The 19361-nt window shown below is 44.6% G+C and overlaps 1 protein-coding gene across 2 annotated transcripts in view; it reads left to right on the forward strand.

Annotated features, from left to right (window-relative positions):
- Window positions 1-19361, forward strand: part of abcc8 (ATP-binding cassette, sub-family C (CFTR/MRP), member 8) — a 71666-nt gene that overhangs the window by 45957 nt on the left and 6348 nt on the right. For both annotated transcript variants that reach the window (XM_080761364.1, XM_080761365.1), the window contains exons 22-36: window positions 612-692; window positions 1723-1860; window positions 2108-2233; window positions 2648-2744; window positions 4552-4802; window positions 8518-8684; window positions 9461-9688; window positions 10021-10113; window positions 10831-10933; window positions 12514-12627; window positions 12801-12921; window positions 14240-14370; window positions 15872-15950; window positions 16265-16373; window positions 17641-17744. In XM_080761364.1, coding sequence (XP_080617490.1) covers window positions 612-692; window positions 1723-1860; window positions 2108-2233; window positions 2648-2744; window positions 4552-4802; window positions 8518-8684; window positions 9461-9688; window positions 10021-10113; window positions 10831-10933; window positions 12514-12627; window positions 12801-12921; window positions 14240-14370; window positions 15872-15950; window positions 16265-16373; window positions 17641-17744 — 1942 coding nt within the window. The remainder of the gene's footprint in view (window positions 1-611; window positions 693-1722; window positions 1861-2107; window positions 2234-2647; window positions 2745-4551; window positions 4803-8517; window positions 8685-9460; window positions 9689-10020; window positions 10114-10830; window positions 10934-12513; window positions 12628-12800; window positions 12922-14239; window positions 14371-15871; window positions 15951-16264; window positions 16374-17640; window positions 17745-19361) is intronic.

Raw genomic sequence — 19361 nt, forward strand, 5'->3', positions numbered from 1 at the left:
TATTTATTCATCATTCAAATGTTTTACTTAAGTAAAGTACTTAAGTAAAAGTATCAATACTGCAATATAGAAATAGTAAAAGCTTGGAATTCAAATGTACTTGAGTAAAAATACAAAAGTGTTGGCATCGGGATGAACTTAAAGTAGCAAAAGATCGGCTTGTAGATCGGCTATTTTCAAATGGCTGAAAGTGGTTAATGTATGTTTTGTAATAATAATCTAAATCTACAAAGTAACTATAGTAACAGTACAGTACAGTACTTGAGTATTGTACTCTGCAAAGTCACAATGTGCTTAACACTGTGACTTTGCAGAGTACTGTACAATAGTACTCTGCAAAGTCACAGTGTTACTCACACTGTAGTCCCTCGGAGCCAAGACAGATTGCTCACACTGTGACTTTGCAGAGTACAGGCGAGCAGACTGACCTTGTCCAGTGTACTGGTCTTGTTTCAGTACGTCTCTTTTTACGGATATGTTATGAAACCGATAGGCAATAGTCTCCTTCCACATGTTCCTTAGCGGTGAGTACAGGCATGTGTCTGTCAGGGCTGTTGGGTCCATGTGGAACACTCAGACCGCTTCCTTCCTCTCTCCTTCTTCCTCTCCAGGGTATCATTCTCTCAGGTGGACAGAAACAGCGCATCAGTGTGGCCAGGGCCTTGTACCAGCAGACCAATGTGGTCTTTCTGGTAGGTTTGATTGCACTGTTTATTTGTACGGTATAGACCCGATGTAGGCCTGATAATGAGTCACAGCCTCTGTCTGGTCAGTTTTAACAGGACAAGAGTTACAGTATGATTGCATTGAGTCTCGGTGTGACACTGTGTGAAATCCTGCTGTTATACAGTGCTTATATGTCACCTTACTATAGCCCGACACTCAGTCTGAATTTTCGTTTCACTTCATTATTCAGACTGAAAGCCCTCCCCACGGCAGCAGTTTCTGGGATGGGCGTTGTCAAAGCGGCAGTCTTCGGCGATTGGTTCATGCCAACCAATTAGAATAGTAGGAAAGCAGATGACATTGTTGTCAATCATGTGGCTATGGCTAACCAAACAGACAAAGTTTATAAAACCTGCCGTTTCTGTAAAGAAACTATTTATCATACAGTAGGTCGATTTAATAGCCAGGTTGCGGTGAGTCACCGCAGTGGGGGCAGTGGTTGTTGTTTGATGCTGTCGAGTGACGGGGCTGATGGCCAATCAGCTGCTGCGATCAGACTGATGCAGCCGTAGGCAGCGTCACCAGACCTGAATCGAGACATATTTTCTTAATGGTAGACTTACTATGCTCTGACACATTCAGGCGAGGCCTGTAGCCAGGCTAACCTTACTATACTTACAACATATCCTGCTTTTATTCTTTATAGGTAGGATCTGATTCAGATGATACATGTATGTATTTTGGCCCTAAACCGTTCAGTGCTTCATAAATCAGCAATAGCATTTTGAAATCAATGCTCTGTGTAAAGATCTGAGATTTGGAGTGATATCATGATCCATGCACCTTCTTGGTCTTTGTGAGGACCTGAGCAGCAGTGTTCTGAATCAACTGCAGCCTGCAATCAATATTTAGATTGATTGTTTTTAGCGACTCTGACTTTTACAGTAGTCAACTTAAAGTCTACCAAAGATAAATACACCTTTTTTAATTCTGCTGAGACATAATATTTTATCTCTGTTTTGTTTCTCTTAATTTGTGTCCCTCTGCTTTGTTCAGGACGATCCGTTCTCTGCCTTGGACATTCACCTAAGTGACCATTTGATGCAGGATGGCATCCTCAAAATGCTGAGAGAGGAGAAGAGGACAGTTGTGCTGGTCACACACAAGCTTCAGTACCTTCCTCATGCAGATTGGGTAAGAGCTCATTCATACCAAAATGTAATAAGGAACCACGTCGCTATTTCACTTTAAACCCATTCTGGCGTCTACTCTGGCTTCTGTGTGCACCCAGGCCCAGACAGTTTTGAAGTTGCTTGAGTCAATATTTAGATATTTGATATGAATTTGATCCGATCCCCCCACAACACACGTCCCTGGTTCTGGTGACTGATATTACTTTGTGGCGGTGTACACGTGTGCCTCTCTCTCTGTGTGTTTTCAGATCATTGCCATGAAAGACGGTTCCATCCAGACTGAAGGGACCCTCAAGGACATTCAGAACTCTGAGCCTGAGCTCTTTGAACAGTGGAAGACCCTCATGCACCGACAGGACAAGGAGTTTGAGAAGGTATAACCGAGGTGGCCAGATATCTAAACTCTAACACCAACCTTTAATGACTCGATTGAGTTTATTAGCATCCCCATTAGCAGTGGTGCACAGCTAATCTTCCTGAGTCGGGGTCACCCCTATGTTCCCCAGGTTCTATGTTAATGTTTAGGGTTAGGTGGTTGGGTTTAAGTGGGGAACATACAACCTGCGGAACATAACATAGATAATATGCTGGGGTCCACATATAACATGACATTGAGCAAGACATTACTGACATTAACCCATTCTGGACGGAAACCCCTCTTGGTGTTGTAAGCATAATATTATATTTTAGCTATTGAAAAATAAATGGGTTTAAGCATCAGAGCATTGCGGAGAAAAATCACAGCGGCCCGACTCTGAATGACCCTCAGTATGTGTTTCTGGTTGCAGGAGAAAGTGGAAGAGAGCATGGCAGACCTGGAGAGGAAGAACCTCCGTCGGGCCATGTACTCCAGAGACTCCTTCAGGACAGAGGAGGACGAGGAAGGTGAGTTTCCACACAGCAGCCTTATTGCTGCTGAAGTGAACTGTCAGGGATGCTCAGTGTCGTGTGCATGTGTTCATGCGTGCGTGTTCGTGCATGTGTGTGGAATGTGTGCAGAATGCACACAATCAAATAATGCAGTACTTTTCAGGAGTAGCAGATCGACAAGCTCAAAACGTGTCGCTTCGCGCAGCGTTTCGGAAAGACACAACTTAGAATATGGAGACAAGAGGTTTCTGCCAGACAGCAACGATGTCCTTGATCTGTGTTCTGTGTTGTCTCCGGTGTGCTGGTGACAACCCTAGGTGGAAAGGTGAGATGGCTCCAGCAGCCTCTGTGGCGGTTATTGGAACCTGCTCAGAATGCATGGTTTTAACGCTGGCTACTTTTGGCTGGCTACTTACTTGTGGCATCGTGTCGCTGCAACCAACCATGCTATATGCCATCCGGGCTCCTCCCACCATATGTTAGCATCACAGGCCAGTCCTCTCTCTCCATCTGTTGTCAGGCTGCAGTCTTAGTTATTTGTTGCCCCCCATTTTCACCTTCTGAGGAAAATGTATACATATTTTACACTGAAATTTCAATTCAATGAAAGATGTTTTGCAATTTCAAGATATCAAACTGGTGTTCCTATCTTGTGTACCGTATGTCATTAGTATAGTGTCCAACATTATTATTGAAACCTGCATATCCGTGTGTCACGTCACGCCTCCATAAATGGTCACGCCTCGTGACATCACGCCTCCATCTCCATATATGGAGCTGACCTGTTCTGACATTCCATATGTTGATCATTCCCCATCCGTCCTTCCTCTTCAATGTCTCCCTTTTGACTGATACCTGTCCATTCAAACTCTAGAAGGGCCTGCCCCAAAGTTATTAGTGCAGCCGCGCCTGGCAGCCGGCGAAAACTAGAGTTCTCAACAGGCCCAGGCCTGGCCCTACCTGGGCCCTCATCAAACCCTGTACACTCAAGACGCTGCCACCCTTAGATCTCCATATATGGAACTGACCTGTTCTGACATTCCATATGTTGATCTGACCTCATCAAACCCTGTACACTCAAGGCACACTCCATGCATGGCCAGACCTCATCAAACCCTGTACACACAAGACACTGCCCCCACTGCTACCCATAGATCTCCATATATGGAGCTGACCTGTTCTGACATTCCTTATGTTGATCATCAAACCCTGTACACTCAAGACACGCTCCATATATGACCAGTACAGAATTCAGGTGGTCCGACCACCACTCACTGGTTACTTGACATTTCTATACAGTGATGACTAATAAATAAGCCAGACCATCGGTATATGTGCCTTTAAGTCACCACTAGACATTTTAGACAAAACCTTTTTAAAATAGTTCAACTAGCCGATCTAAATTGACACATTGTGAGCTTGTAGATCAGCTATTTTAACTATTTTTCAAAATAGTAAAAAATGGCAAATAAGTTTATGGGTAAGGGGTGGCCCAAGATATAGCCCGGTCTGGTCCTTAGTGTATAATGTTCCTCCAACTGAGGCATTATATCATCTCTGTCTGGTAGAAACCTCATTTGTCCAAAACCTTTCAGGATTGAAAAATAGAAAGTAGCAGATCTTCAAGCTCAAAACACACTGCGTTTTGAGCTTGCACACTCTACAGTACCATGTACCGTACCGTCATTGCACCACCTGGAAGCTCCATTTTAAACATCATCTCAAAACGTAATCCCGTATTTATCCCCCAAAAAAGCTAAACCAAAAGTCCGTAGCGCCTTCTATTTAAGTCTGCCGCTGTGTTCCTCCTCCTCCTTCCCAGAGGAGTCGGTGACGGAGAGCGATGACGATGACGACTGGATGTCCCAGGCCATGCGGCAGCGCGCCACCATCCCCTGGTCATCCTGCGGCACCTACCTGTCCTCCGCCGGCGTGCTGCTGCTCAGCGTGCTCCTCCTGTCCCAGCTCCTCAAGCACTCCCTCATGGTGGCCATCGACTACTGGCTGGCCTACTGGACGTCGCACGTCATCAAGACGACCAACGCCACGGCGCGGAACTGTACCGTCGGTCAGGTGGGGTTGTGTTATATCATCCATGGAACTGTACCGTCGGTCAGGTGGGGTTGTGTTATATCATCCATGGAACTGTACCGTCGGTCAGGTGGGGTTGTGTTATATCATCCATGGAACTGTACCGTCGGTCAGGTGGGGTTGTGTTATCATCCATGGAACTGTACCGTCGGTCAGGTGGGGTTGTATTATCATCCATGGAACTGTACCGTCGGTCAGGTGGGGTTGTATTATCATCCATGGAACTGTACCGTCGGTCAGGTGGGGTTGTGTTATATCATCCATGGAACTGTACCGTCGGTCAGGTGGGGTTGTGTTATCATTCATGGAACTGTACCGTCGGTCAGGTGGGGTTGTATTATCATCCATGGAACTGTACCGTCGGTCAGGTGGGGTTGTATTATCATCCATGGAACTGTACCGTCGGTCAGGTGGGGTTGTGTTATATCATCCATGGAACTGTACCGTCCGTCGGTCAGGTGGGGTTGTATTATCATCCATGGAACTGTACCGTCCGTCGGTCAGGTGGGGTTGTATTATCATCCATGGAACTGTACCGTCCGTCGGTCAGGTGGGGTTGTATTATCATCCATGGAACTGTACCGTCCGTCGGTCAGGTGGGGTTATGTTATATCATCCATGGAACTGTATCGTCGGTCAGGTGGGGTTGTGTTATATCATCCATGGAACTGTACCGTCCGTCGGTCAGGTGGGGTTATGTTATATCATCCATGGAACTGTATCGTCGGTCAGGTGGGGTTGTGTTATATCATCCATGGGCAACTGGCGGCCCCCATCTTCACTTAATGCGGCCCGCAGCTTAATATCGGAATACTTCAGCCATTACAATTCCAAACATGCAAACATGACCCACTTTAATTACTTCTCTAAATTAGTAGCTTAATGAGCAGTAGTATTAAAAGGTTATTGTCTTTTTGATGTCCAATGTATTTGTACTTAGTTCATAAAGTTAACATAACTATAATTAAAGGCATTTGAGGGGCATTTGAAAAAAAAAAATGAACTTTTCTGGATTCCAATTCAAATATAGCAAAGATAGTAGGTCTATAAGCTCAAAACATGTCTCATTGCGACGCGTTTTGAGCTTGTAGATCAGCTATTTTTGCTATGACAGAAATATGCAATGTGGCCCTTTGGAGTGAGTGTGGAAATATAGTGTCCCTCTCCATTGTCAAAGTTGCCCACCCCTGTATTATATGGTGGGATGTTCATGGTTGGCCAGAGTCCCTCAGGGGTCTATGCTAGTGTATTTACTGTTATTGTGGGGAAAGCTGCTTTCACAGGAAATAGCTGATTGACATGCTCACAACGTCGCAGCACGACACGTAGTCCAAATTATTGAACATTCAAGATATTATTAACCCTCTTTTATGGGTCAGCATCAAGGGTTGGATTAAGTCCCTGCAGGTGCAGGTGTTTACGTACTAACAGTCCAACAGGCATTGTCCTTAAACCTAACATCACAGGAAGCCACGGGTTAGTTTTAACCTGCCACAGCTTAGTTTTAACCTGCCACATATGTCGGGAGCCACAGGTGAGTTTTAACCCGGCCATGGGTTAGTTGTAACCGGCCATGACATGTCGGGAGCGACGGTGTTTGTCTCTGCGACATACTAGCGTCATGTCCGGGAGTCGTACTTGTACATCAAGCTGCCTCACGCTACAGAAACAGGAGATAGGCTCCTGCCCTATATGGGCCTCATGGCTCGGCAAGGCTTACTTACTTAATGTGATGTTAGGAATGTCCATTTTCAGAGTGCTGGGCTTCTTTATCTCTTCTTTTGAATTCTTTATGTAGAAGAGTTGACCCAAAAGCTGCTTCACTATAACGCTCTAAGGTCCAGATGGAGCACTGAGATGCCCCTGAGCATCTGCATTAGAGGTCTCTGTGCTTCATCTGCAGTGTAGCTGCAGAGATGCAGGGAGGAGCGTAATGTGGGTCAAAATGGGAAAGCTATTTCTAGGAGTTTGGCATCTAGTGGGTGTGAAGGGAAAGTGCCTACAGCACATGGTTAACTACGCTATAAAATACTGTTAAACAACAAGCTAAAGCTTCCTGAGAGGCGTATTGCTGACATTAAAAAATATATTTTTAGTGTTTATTGTCTTCACCAGGCCGAAGGCATGGGGAGTATATAATTTGCACTCCGTCCGTCTGTGTACAGCTAATCTCCGGCACATATATATATATATATATATTATTATATCTTATCTTATAAGCTCATGTTCATGAGAGCACTTTCAATGTACAATTTAGGCATTTAGCAAACACTCCAGATCCAGAGCGACTCATAAAGTGCAAGATCAGGATAAAAGGCATGGGCCCTACTCAACAAACACTATGGTGGAGTACGTAGAGTGCAATGAAAACAGTAGGCTCTGTTCATGAATGTAGTCCACCATGTGTCCAGAAGGTGGCTACCCTCCCATTCTTATGCCAGAATTTCTGGGAACTCACTCTTTTTTCATGTCAAGGACCCCCAAATTGACACTAATTAGCCCGCGGACTTCCATTTGAAAATATATGCCAAGGACCCCCATGAGAGATGGCTCTAGCAGTGATTCTCAACCCGTTTAATGTCAAGAAATTGCTGAGAACGATGCTATAAAGTATAATGTAACTAAATCTAATTCTAAACATTAAACCTAGCATGCTATCTAAATAAAAAAACACACACACACACACACACACACACACACACACACACACACACACACACACACACACACACACACACACACACACACACACACACACACACACACACACTGTACACAGGATGTTTTCTTTGTACACACATGCACAAACATGCACATACAGTCAGTCATGGTATAAGTGCCACAAGGGTAGGTTTGTTCACACTTTAGGGTCACAGCAGCTGTTGGCATGCTATCAGGTAGCGGAGTGAGTACAGCTGTGGCATTATTAATAGTCATCTTTGGTTGTGCGTGCGTGAGCTGTTCTAAATTTGGTCACTTAATGCTGTCAGAGGGTATAGGCCAACTAGAGTTGAGGACACTGAATTCTCTAGTCTAGTGTGTACACCATAATGTTTATTTTACACCCCTTTCTCTTTCTCCATCCTCCCTCTCTCCCTCTCTCTCCCTCTCTCTCTCCCACTCCCTCTCGCGCGCGCGCGCATGCACGCACGCACGCACGCACGCACACACACACACACACACACACACACACACACACACACACACACACACACACACACACACACACACACACACACACACACACACACACACACACACACACACACACACAGTAAGTCTAGATAAAGTGTTACTTGTTGCCAGTGTCTCTTTGTCCAGCCTACTGTATCTAATCACCTCTATTGTAGACACACATGTGAGTACAATCAGAGGTTCTGTCGCTCTATCAAACACTACCCTCAGCACACAACCAGCACTTAACAGAGAACACAGTGTTCACTTGATGCTAGACAGTGTACACCAGCGGTGTTTACTTAAACAGCTTCAGGTTAAACAACATACACCACGAACATAGAGGAATAACTATAAAGTACTTGAAAGCCATACTTGAGTATTGAAGAAAACACATCGGCCTATGGGAGTTGCATCATGATCCAATTATTATTCTTTATATTTTATATAGGGGGCCGGATGGCAACCGCAAGCCCTACTGTGTAAAAAAAAAAAAAATTAAAAACTCTTGTCTCCTTTCCAGGTGTGTGAGTTCAACCACTCGTTCTACCTCTCGGTGTTCAGCGTGCTGTGTTGTCTGGGCATCATTCTGTGTCTGGCCACCTCCGTGGCTGTGGAGTGGACGGGCCTCAATGTGGCCAAGCAGCTGCACCACAACCTGCTCAACAAGATCATACTGGCACCCATGAGGTACAGCCCATGCATGGGACACTAGCAGGGACACCCATGAGGTACAGCCCATGCATGGGACACTAGCAGGGGCACCCATGAGGTACAGCCCATGGGACACTAGCAGGGACACCCATGAGGTACAGCCCATGCATGGGACACTAGCAGGGACACCCATGAGGTACAGTCCATGGGACACTAACAGGGACACCCATGAGGTACAGCCCATGGGACACTAACAGGGACACCCATGAGGTACAGCCCATGGGACACTAGCAGGGACACCCATGAGGTACAGCCCATGGGACACTAACAGGGACACCCATGAGGTACAGCCCATGGGACACTAACAGGGACACCCATGAGGTACAGCCCATGGGACACTAGCAGGGACACCCATGAGGTACAGCCCAAATAGCAGGGGAACAATGTTAGAGCGAAGGATTGGGATAAAACACAGTAAACACTTTTTACTCACCCCATTACCCAGAAAGCCATCTGTCTGCCTCAGATGATACCCAGGAAACCAAAACGCAAACACACGCACACACGCACGCGTTGCTGTGAGCTTGTAGATCGGCTATTTTCAGCAAGTGTAAAATCAACCATTACAACGACATCAAGGCCTGCCAAGATACATTTTAGTCGACTAAATCAACTTTAATTTCAGTCGATTCAAATCTTATATTTAGTGGACTAAAACCAGACCAACACTAAAACATTCCAGGTGTCTAAAATGAGACTAAAACTATAAACATCCACATTGTCCGTCAAAATCAACACTGGTTCCCTTGCAGGCTGTTTGAGACCACTCCTCTGGGCAGCATCCTCAACCGCTTCTCCACGGACACCAACACCATCGACCAGCACATCCCCGCCACGCTGGAGTGTCTGATGCGCTCCACCCTGCTGTGCGTGTCCGCCCTGGGGGTCATCTGCTACGTCACCCCCGTCTTCCTCATCGCCCTGCTGCCCCTGGCCGTCGCCTGCTACTTCATTCAGAAGTACTTCCGCCTCGCCTCCAGGTCAGTCTGACACCAAGGATGGATGGATCGATGTAGGGTGCAACAGTTAATTTAACTAATCATCTTGTGTAAAGATAACTGATTTTAGTAAAGTTATTGATTACAAAAGAAAACTACGAGCTCACAACACTCGTCGTGACATGTTGTGAGCTTGAGTATTTCTGCTATTTGTCATATGGTAAAGTTGTGGTTAAGTCCACCTCTGTTTTGTTTAGTTTTTTTAATAAATCCAGTGTGTGTGTGTGTGTGTGTGTGTGTGTGTGTGTGTGTGTGTGTGTGTGTGTGTGTGTGTGTGTGTGCGTGTGTGCGTGCTCGTTCGTTCCTTTGGCCAGGGACCTGCAGCAGCTAGAGGACAGCACCCAGCTCCCTCTGTTGTCCCACTTCTCTGAGACAGTGGAGGGCCTCACTACCATCAGAGCCTTCAGGTGAGCACCTATAAACACCTCTTTGAGACAGTGGAGGGCCTCACTACCATCAGAGCCTTCAGGTGAGCACCTATTAAACACCTCTCTGAGACAGTGGAGGGCCTCACTACCATCAGAGCCTTCAGGTGAGCACCTATAAACACCTCTCTGAGACAATGGAGGGCCTCACTACCATCAGAGCCTTCAGGTGAGCACCTATTAAACACCTCTCTGAGACAGTGGAGGGCCTCACTACCATCAGAGCCTTCAGGTGAGCACCTATTAAACACCTCTCTGAGACAATGGAGGGCCTCACTACCATCAGAGCCTTCAGGTGAGCACCTATAAACACCTCTCTGAGACAGTGACGGGAATTCATGACGGGAACCCCTTTTGGTGTTTTAGGCATTATTTTAAACTTTAGCTATTAAAAAAAGCAGATCTACAAGCTTGTAGATCTGCTATTTTTTTATCGTGAAAATGTGGCACAAATCTTTGAAAGTTTGAATATATATTGTTTCAGAGGGAACTACATATTTTCAGAAGGGGGTCGGCGGCCAACTATAGATATTTTTGGGGGTTCTTGACATGAAATTGTTTGTGAACGACTGAAACGTGGGTTTTTCCAGAAAACTGTCAGGATTTGAAGACATTTAGAAGTTAAATTAGAGCTAGCATTTCCACATGTGGATTCTGAGCTTATTGATAATATTTGTGTCATTGTGTCTTTGTCTGCAGGTACGAGCCCAGGTTCAGGAAGAGGTTACTGGAGTACACTGACGCCAACAACATCGCCTCACTGTTCCTCACGGCAGCCAATCGCTGGCTGGAAGTCCGCATGGTAATGGCTTCGCTTCTGTTAAACGCAGCGGTTCCCAAACCTTTTTGGCCATGCATGCATCCCCTGTTACCTTCCGACCTAGCTGACAGACTCCCCACATGGAAATAAAAATTACAGTACATACTAGCCAACACAAACTCGGGACTCCTGAATGGCTGCCCTCCACACCCTCCTGTGTAGCATCAGGGTCTCAAGCTCTGCAGTATTAGGAACAAAGGGAGTCTACCAACGCGCCTCAAGCCTGAAACGGCTGGTCCGGTGCTTCACAAATAAGTTGCAGAAGGAGGAGAGGACACTGGAGCAGCACGGACATTTAGAGCCTTTTATTAGTTGCTAAGTATACAGAACGACTAAAGTCGCTCTGTATACACTCCACTATCTATGTATAGGTGGTGCACCTATTTCCCCTCCTCCTAGCTGTGCCTTGGATTGGCTCCCACTGTGTCAGTTTGCTTGGCACCAGTTGCAGGTGGCTGACACAGTTGCCCAGCCAGCCTCATCCTTCTCTCTCCGACACCAAGTGCCATTCGTAGCATTCTTATGTGTAGAGCCATCAAGTGCCTTTCCCTGCTGTACTGTGGTTCCACCAGGGTTGAACCAGTCGTGTTCTTTTTTCCCTGCCTAATTTTGAACCAAATTAATTGGTTCAGATCCCTAAAAGTTGGTTCGGAACTGGAACCAAAAATGTTTTTCTTCTTGCCCTGGAGTGGGAACCAAAGTGAGCGTGTCACTATTCAAGTTGGAAGATGCAGATGTGATTTAAATCATCATACAAAATAAATATACGGAACCAGTTCTAGAACCAAAGTTCTTTTTGGTGGAAAAGGGGCCTGGCAGTGTCCATGTCTCGGCCCTGTACAGCAGTACTGACTGTAGCCACCAACAGCTGCCACTTGATTCCATCTCTCATGTCACATTTCCACACTCCTATCCCATGCAAGATAGGCTATTTAAGAAGCAAGCAAACCATTAATTTACGGTCCTAGGAAAGCAAACTTTTACTCCATAACTTTTAAAATGTGTATGTATTATAGAACCTTTAACCTCTATTGAGCTCTGTTTACACACATACTGCTTGTATTCTGTTGGGAGGTAGTGGACTAGTGGTCACAGTTTCCCGGTGCTTTTCGTTTTCCAGCAACTACTCCCTCTGTGGGCATTCTGAGAATGTCTTTCATGTCATATTTTCATGACATACACTCACTGTGCTCAGGTAGTAACCATTGACCAATACCATCCTAGTTAATGTATGGACAATAGTCTGTAATGTATAGGCCACACACACACACACACACCATACATTTCACTCCCGCATTATGCTCACTGCACTGCAAAATCTGGAGTGTTCATTTAAATTGGACCCTTGCGGGTACATTTTCAGTTAAATTAACTCCCGGCCCCGGGATGTTGCTGTGTCTGAAGACGTCCTTAAGATATGTTTAAATTCATCTCCAGAGCAGGATTTGATTATATTGTGATCAAATAGTTTACAGTAATATTAATATAGTATTTGTATTTTTGTAGTTTCAGTATATGAATAATAGATAATGACAAGACTCTCTCTCTCTCCCTCTCCCTAGGAGTATATAGGAGCGTGTGTGGTTTTAGTAGCAGCGGTCGCCTCCATCACCAACGCCCTGACCAATCACCTGTCCACTGGTCTGGTGGGACTGGGCCTGACGTATGCACTCATGGTGAGACCGATTTGTCGCTATATCTCAGGCATCATACCTTTTAATTCCATTTTATAAAGTGAGAATGCATTGCCGTTGTCCCTCTCCTGCATGCCCTGGGGTCCCATTATGACATCCATACCCAGCCTGCCTTTCAAAGCCCACCAAGTTAACACGCCCTCCGTGTATTATAGGTCTCCAACTACATGAACTGGATGGTGCGGAATCTGGCAGACATGGAAGTGCAGCTGGGCTCCGTTAGCAGGATCAACGGCCTGCTTAAGACCGAACCAGAGAACTATGAAGGGTTGCTCAGTGAGTACTGCCATCGTGTACGGTTTCACCTGATATTAAACCATCTCTCACGGAGGTGGCAGCTGCATGATTAAATTGCCACCCGAGCAACCATCTGAGGTCAACAAGCAATGTCCTGCTCTCTAATGGTTAAGTTCAATCTGTGTGAGAGTTTATCTAAATATATCATTTGACAGCTGAACTGGGAAGTCTGCTGGGAAGTCTTCTGCTGAAGCAGCAGAGCCATTTAGTTCATTTAGCTGATGTGAGCTGATTTTCTGTAGCAATTTATTTTTATGTCCCCGTCTTTGCAATGGTTGAAACGTTCTAAATGTGTTACCGTTAATCATGTCACGAATTAATCGAAAGCTCTTGTCTGCTGTTATCGACCAATCCAACCTGGAAGAGAGAGGAGGAGGAGAGACCACAACACCATGCAGAGAAATGTCTGCGTGCGTATAGAGAAGACACAGCATCCTGTCTCGGTGGATGATACAGTTAACCAAACTTTAAACCTTGAGAGACAACATTTTGGAATTAATATCTTTGTTAGGGTTGTCCACGATCGGATCGGGTGATCGGAAATCGGGGCCGATCACGTCGTTTTCAAATGATCGGAACTGGATCGGGAGCCAAAAAATGTGATCGGGTGATCCCTAGTATTGAATGAATGAATGAATATTTTCATGACCGGAACAATTTCTTGACCCATCCCACATGGGATTATCAGACACAGCAATTAAAACAATAACAAAACAAAAGAGAAAAACAAGACAAAACAAGAGCATTCAGGTGTATAGCTAGCCATCAACTCAACCAGATTACAAACAGTGGTAGTACATGAAATATATAACCAATCTGTTAAACAGTTCATATATAAATTAATCTATAATTCAATTTAACATAACCCTTCGCATCCTATCCCATGCCCTATAAAGATACTCTGAAAAAGCAAAAACATGGTGAAAGAGAAACTCAACCACTGCACCAAGTCCAGATCGGGCATGTGGACTTTTTTTAACAATACAACTCTCAGATCATGATATCAATATTATATCCATATCATGATATTAGACTGGATACTGGATATTAATTCATATAATATATGAATTAATAATATATGACAATATTATTGTCTCTGTCGGGTCGGGTGGAACTTTTCAGGACGTTTCTGCCCGACAGAGACAATATACTCATTAGGCTGCTCATGAATACAGTTCAGAAATGAGAAATGATCCATATAAACAGACTGCCGCCAACTCGCTCATAGTATGAGCTCATAAGAACCCTTATGCTTAATGTATAAATAGCACACAACAAAGTCTGTCTGTCTGCCCAGCTGCGTCTCAGGTCCCTGATGGCTGGCCCCAGCAGGGAGAGATCCAGATCCAGAACCTGAGTGTCCGTTACGACACCACGCTGAAACCTGTCCTCAAGAATGTCAACGCACACATCAGCCCGGGCCAGAAGGTACAGTACACAATACACAATGCATATTGTTGCTAGCCTGTCGGTCAGAAACCTCCCATCTCTGTGTTTGACCTATTTGTGTTTTTTTTCTTCTTTTCTTTTACTTTGTAAATTAATGCCCTGCTTGATCATACTACAGCGTCACACGAAAGTAGCAAAAGTAGCAGAGCCACACGCTCGAAATCGCTGCGCAAAGCGATGTGTTTTGAGCTTATGGATCTGTAGCCTCGGAAACCCAGACGTTTTTATTTCCAGGGAGAAAAATAAAGTCTGGGTCCGAGTCCACTTCAATTTGGCATAGAGTAGTGCAAACGTTGATCACTCTCTGCTCTCACCCGTACACACACACTCCTCTCTCTCTCTGTCATTCTAATTAATTAGTCTCATGTCCAGCAGCTGCGCACAGTTCCTCACGGCGGATGCTGCCGGGAGCTGCCTATGCCATAGAAAGCATAGGTGAGTTCCAGTCTAATGGATCTGCTACTTTTGCTATTTTTGAATTTGAATGCTGAAAAAAAGTAACAGTTGGACATGAGGTTTCCATCCGACATAATGTATGTTCATGTGACATGGAGTGGTGCTGTAGGAACGTGTGCAGCTGCAGGAGGGTTTGTTTTTAATTAAATTATCCTTCTAATTAATTCAATTCCAATTAATGATAAACGAGGTAAATTTGGGGTACTAGACTTTGATTATTCTATTAACATCTTGTCACATCTTTTTTCTAAAACACCATACGCTGATTGATTTGAACTGACCCAAAGTCAGTGCTTTGTGGAGGGATCTAACATTACAAAAGGGTTCGGGTTGTCTCTTGTGAAGCCCAGACCTCCGAGTTGTTTCCTGCAGAAATATTGGACTATATTAGATCAATGCAAAATGGATGTTTTCTGTAAAGAGTTTACAGGACATTTGAATGCCGGATATATCTGTTCCTACTCAGGATGCTCTCTCACTCAATTGAATGATGCCTTAAACTGTTCCTTCTTCATGTAGACTAATCTCCATGTTTAACCCATTCAGGCCTGAGTTAAAAACATTCACTTTGAAAGAATATATAATATTCAAAGATTTGCGCCACATTTTTAAGATTTTTCAAAAATAGCAAGCTCGTAGCGCGCCACTCGGTGGCGTGCTATGAGCTTGTAGATCTGCTATTTTTCAATAGCTAAATTATAACATAATGTTTGAAACACTAAAAGGTGTTCCCGCCCAAAATGTATGTATTGCAAATTAAAATCTAAATTAAAGTTGAGTTACAAAGTTGATTATTCTATAGAGGGTATGCACATGCATATAGTGAGTGGCAAAGTGAGTTTCAAAGTGTCATTTAACGTTGTTTAATGCAATCATATAGGACTTTTCTGTTTGGATGTGGGGTGTCAATAGTTTTTGCCACTCGGTAGGTGTTCCCGCATAACTTCCGGGTATGATGATGAAGTCACGTGCATACCCTCTATCTATTCTATATTATTGGCTGAGACTGTGTGTTTGCACCCAGGTGGGAATCTGTGGCAGAACAGGCAGTGGCAAATCATCTTTCTCCCTGGCATTTTTCCGCATGGTGGACATGTTTGAAGGTAAATAGTCACACATATTATTTTTAAGCTGTTTATAAAGCTGCAGTCCATAACGTTTATGTCTTACTCAGGATTCAAAGTTGGGAACCGTTGGAAACTCTATCATACAGATTGACTTACTTACTTACTTACTTACTGAGTTGAAATTGTATTCATTCATATAAGTTCTGAATTGCAATTAATAACAAACGCTAGTTTAAAGTTCCTGAATTCAACAACAGGAGATGAAAGGTTATAGTATTTTATATATAGCCCAAATGCCATTTTATTCCGTTCTATAAGATGAACTGTTGTAACGTTTCTTGTGCCTGCAGGGAGGATCGTTATAGATGACATAGACATCGCCAAGCTGCCTCTGCAGACCCTCCGCTCTCGGTTCTCCATCATCCTCCAGGACCCCATCCTGTTCAGTGGAAGCATCCGGTAAGATCAACACCCTGACCTGCCACTGCTGCTGGCCTCACTGTACTGTTGTACTGTAATGACCTGCCACTGCTGCTGGCCTCACTGTACTCCAGTGGATCAACACCCTGACCTGCCACTGCTGCTGGCCTCACTGTACTCCAGTGGATCAACACCCTGACCTGCCACTGCTGCTGGCCTCACTGTACTCCAGTGGATCAACACCCTGACCTGCCACTGCTGCTGGCCTCACTGTACTCCAGTGGATCAACACCCTGACCTGCCACTGCTGCTGGCCTCACTGTACTCCAGTGACCTGCCACTGCTGCTGGCCTCACTGTACTCCAGTGACCTGCCACTGCTGCTGGCCTCACTGTACTCCAGTGGATCAACACCCTGACCTGCCACTGCTGCTGGCCTCACTGTACTCCAGTGGATCAACACCCTGACCTGCCACTGCTGCTGGCCTCACTGTACTCCAGTGACCTGCCACTGCTGCTGGCCTCACTGTACTCCAGTGACCTGCCACTGCTGCTGGCCTCACTGTACTCCAGTGACCTGCCACTGCTGCTGGCCTCACTGTACTCTAGTGACCTGCCACTGCTGCTGGCCTCACTGTACTCCAGTGACCTGCCACTGCTGCTGGCCTCACTGTACTCTAGTGGTGGAAAAAGTACTCAATTGCTTTACTTAAGTAAAAGTACCAATACTGCAATTTAGAAGTACTTCGTTACAAGTAAAAGTACGGAATTGAAAATGTACTTGAGTGAAGGACAAAATTATCGGCATCAAAATGTACTTAAAGTTTTAAAAGTAAAAGTACTCATATTGCAGAATGTCAAGTTCTAAATGTGTACACAATCTATTGAAAATAGCCAAAATGTGTAAGGTTGAGTGGTTAATGTATGTTTTCTAATAAAAATGTAAATCGCCAGTACATAGTAACTAAAGTTTTCAAATAATTGCAGTGAAGTAAAAGTACACATTTTGGCTCTGAGATGTTTGCACACTGCCGCCGAATATTTAATCTGTATAACTTTTTTTGTTTTTTGTGTGTTGTGTGTTTTCCGCAGTTGTCTAGTGGGGTGTTGGTGACAGGCCTACTTCGTTTGAAGTTGTTGTTTTGCAGTTTTCCAGTAACTTGGTCAATGTGTGTGTGTGTGTGTGTGTGTGTGTGTGTGTGTGTGTGTGTGTGTGTGTGTGTGTGTGTGTGTGTGTGTGTGTGTGTGTGTGTGTGTGTGCGTGCGTGCGTGCGTGCGCGCGTGCGTGCGTGTGCGTGCGTGCGCAGCTTCAACCTGGATCCAGAGATGAAGGCTACAGATGAGATGCTGTGGGAAGCGTTGGAGATTGCACAGCTGAAACTTGTGGTCAAATCTTTGCCAGGAGGCCTGGGTGAGTGTTTCGACAACTATCTGTTGTCGTAAGTGTAACTAGTTAACACTTATTGTGCTCAGGACGTCCCCACACGTCTTTAACTACACCCATAGGAGGCCCAAGACTCCTGGAGACGTCCTTTTAAATAGTATAAAATGCGTGTGTGTGTGTGTGTGTGTGTGTGTGTGTGCGCGTGGGTGTGTGTGTTGGTGTGTTCAGGGCTGTTTGTTTCCATCCTTCATATTCAATTCATCTGAATATTTAATGACATACAAATATACAGCACAGTGCTATTTCTGCTATTACAAAAACATCATCATTTTATTGACATGGGAGCGAAATCTATTTAACCCCTTTTTTGAGCCAAATCTGGGTTGAACGTGTATTGGTGGAGCTCCATCTGGTGTTGAGGTTATGTGTTACAATGCAATCTACAACGTGTGCATTTAGCGCATGCTTTTATCCAGTGTGAGATCAGAGTAAACACTAAGAATAAACCCTAGTCAGCAAACAGAAAGGTAAATAGTCACACAAGTAGAGCGCAAGTACTGCCTCAGAGAAACTAGAATGAACAATGAACCTAGTATCTATTCTAAAAATGAAAAAAAACTTTTGTGGTCAAGAAAAAAAATCTAAATCTAAATAACAGAAAAGTAGCCAACCTACTGTATATCTGCATAGAAGAAACTGGCATCTACTGTATCAAGAAGCGAGAAACTAACAACTATTGAAAAACAAAGGGATACAAGAGGGATACATGAAGGAGAGAGTAGTGAGGTTGAGTCTGACGAGCCTATAGAGCCATGATTGATCATCATCATTAACTTTGCCCTCTCATTTAGCTAATGTGCTGTAGCGTATGTGTGGCAGGAGGCTGGTTGTCACTTAATGATTTGTGGCTTTTGCCTTTATTTAATATTTTTTATAGAGGGACAGACAGTAGGCTCACAGGAAATGGGGAGAGATGGGGGGGGGGGGGGTGACATGCAGTAAAGGGCAAGGCTGTCGGGATCGGGAGTCAAACCCGCGGCACACTGCCAGACTTGGGCTTCCGGCCAAGGTGCCTGGACCGCTGACCCATTTAATCGATAACCACTTAAAGCCAGTATACTTCGTTGACAGGAGTCCCTGACAGGTTGGTACTTAGTTTGTCCGCTCCTTTTCCCCCTGCCTTTTTCTTTTAGTTTTTGTCCCTCTAAAGTCTACAACATATCTCTTTGCTGAAAATTGTCTACAACGTAAGCTCACAATGCATTGCAACATAACGCGTTGTGAGCTTGTAGAAGATAGGCTGTTTTGCCAAATGTTCTTCCCAGAATGGGGATGCTGCTGTAGTAGAGTTCATGTGGTTCAAACAATCTGCAACAACGTTGCATTTGTTTGCAGTGCTCATTAATCTCTCTTGCTTGTATAATTACAAGTTAAGTTACTAAGTCATTACTTTGTTTACCGATATGCTTAAAACTAAAAAGCATCGGCTAAATACACATATTAAAACAAAAATAAAATACAGTCGGCCCGGATATCTTACGGTATCAATTCCGTGGCTGTTTGTTGCACGGTACCGTGGCCCTCCTTACCGGTGAACTCACCGTATGACTGGGTTATACAAATGAGTTGATTTGATTGCCTTCA

The sequence above is a fragment of the Protomyctophum bolini genome (genome assembly GCF_963924005.1).
Source record: "Protomyctophum bolini genome assembly, chromosome: 4".
In the NCBI taxonomy this organism is placed as follows: domain Eukaryota; kingdom Metazoa; phylum Chordata; class Actinopteri; order Myctophiformes; family Myctophidae; genus Protomyctophum; species Protomyctophum bolini.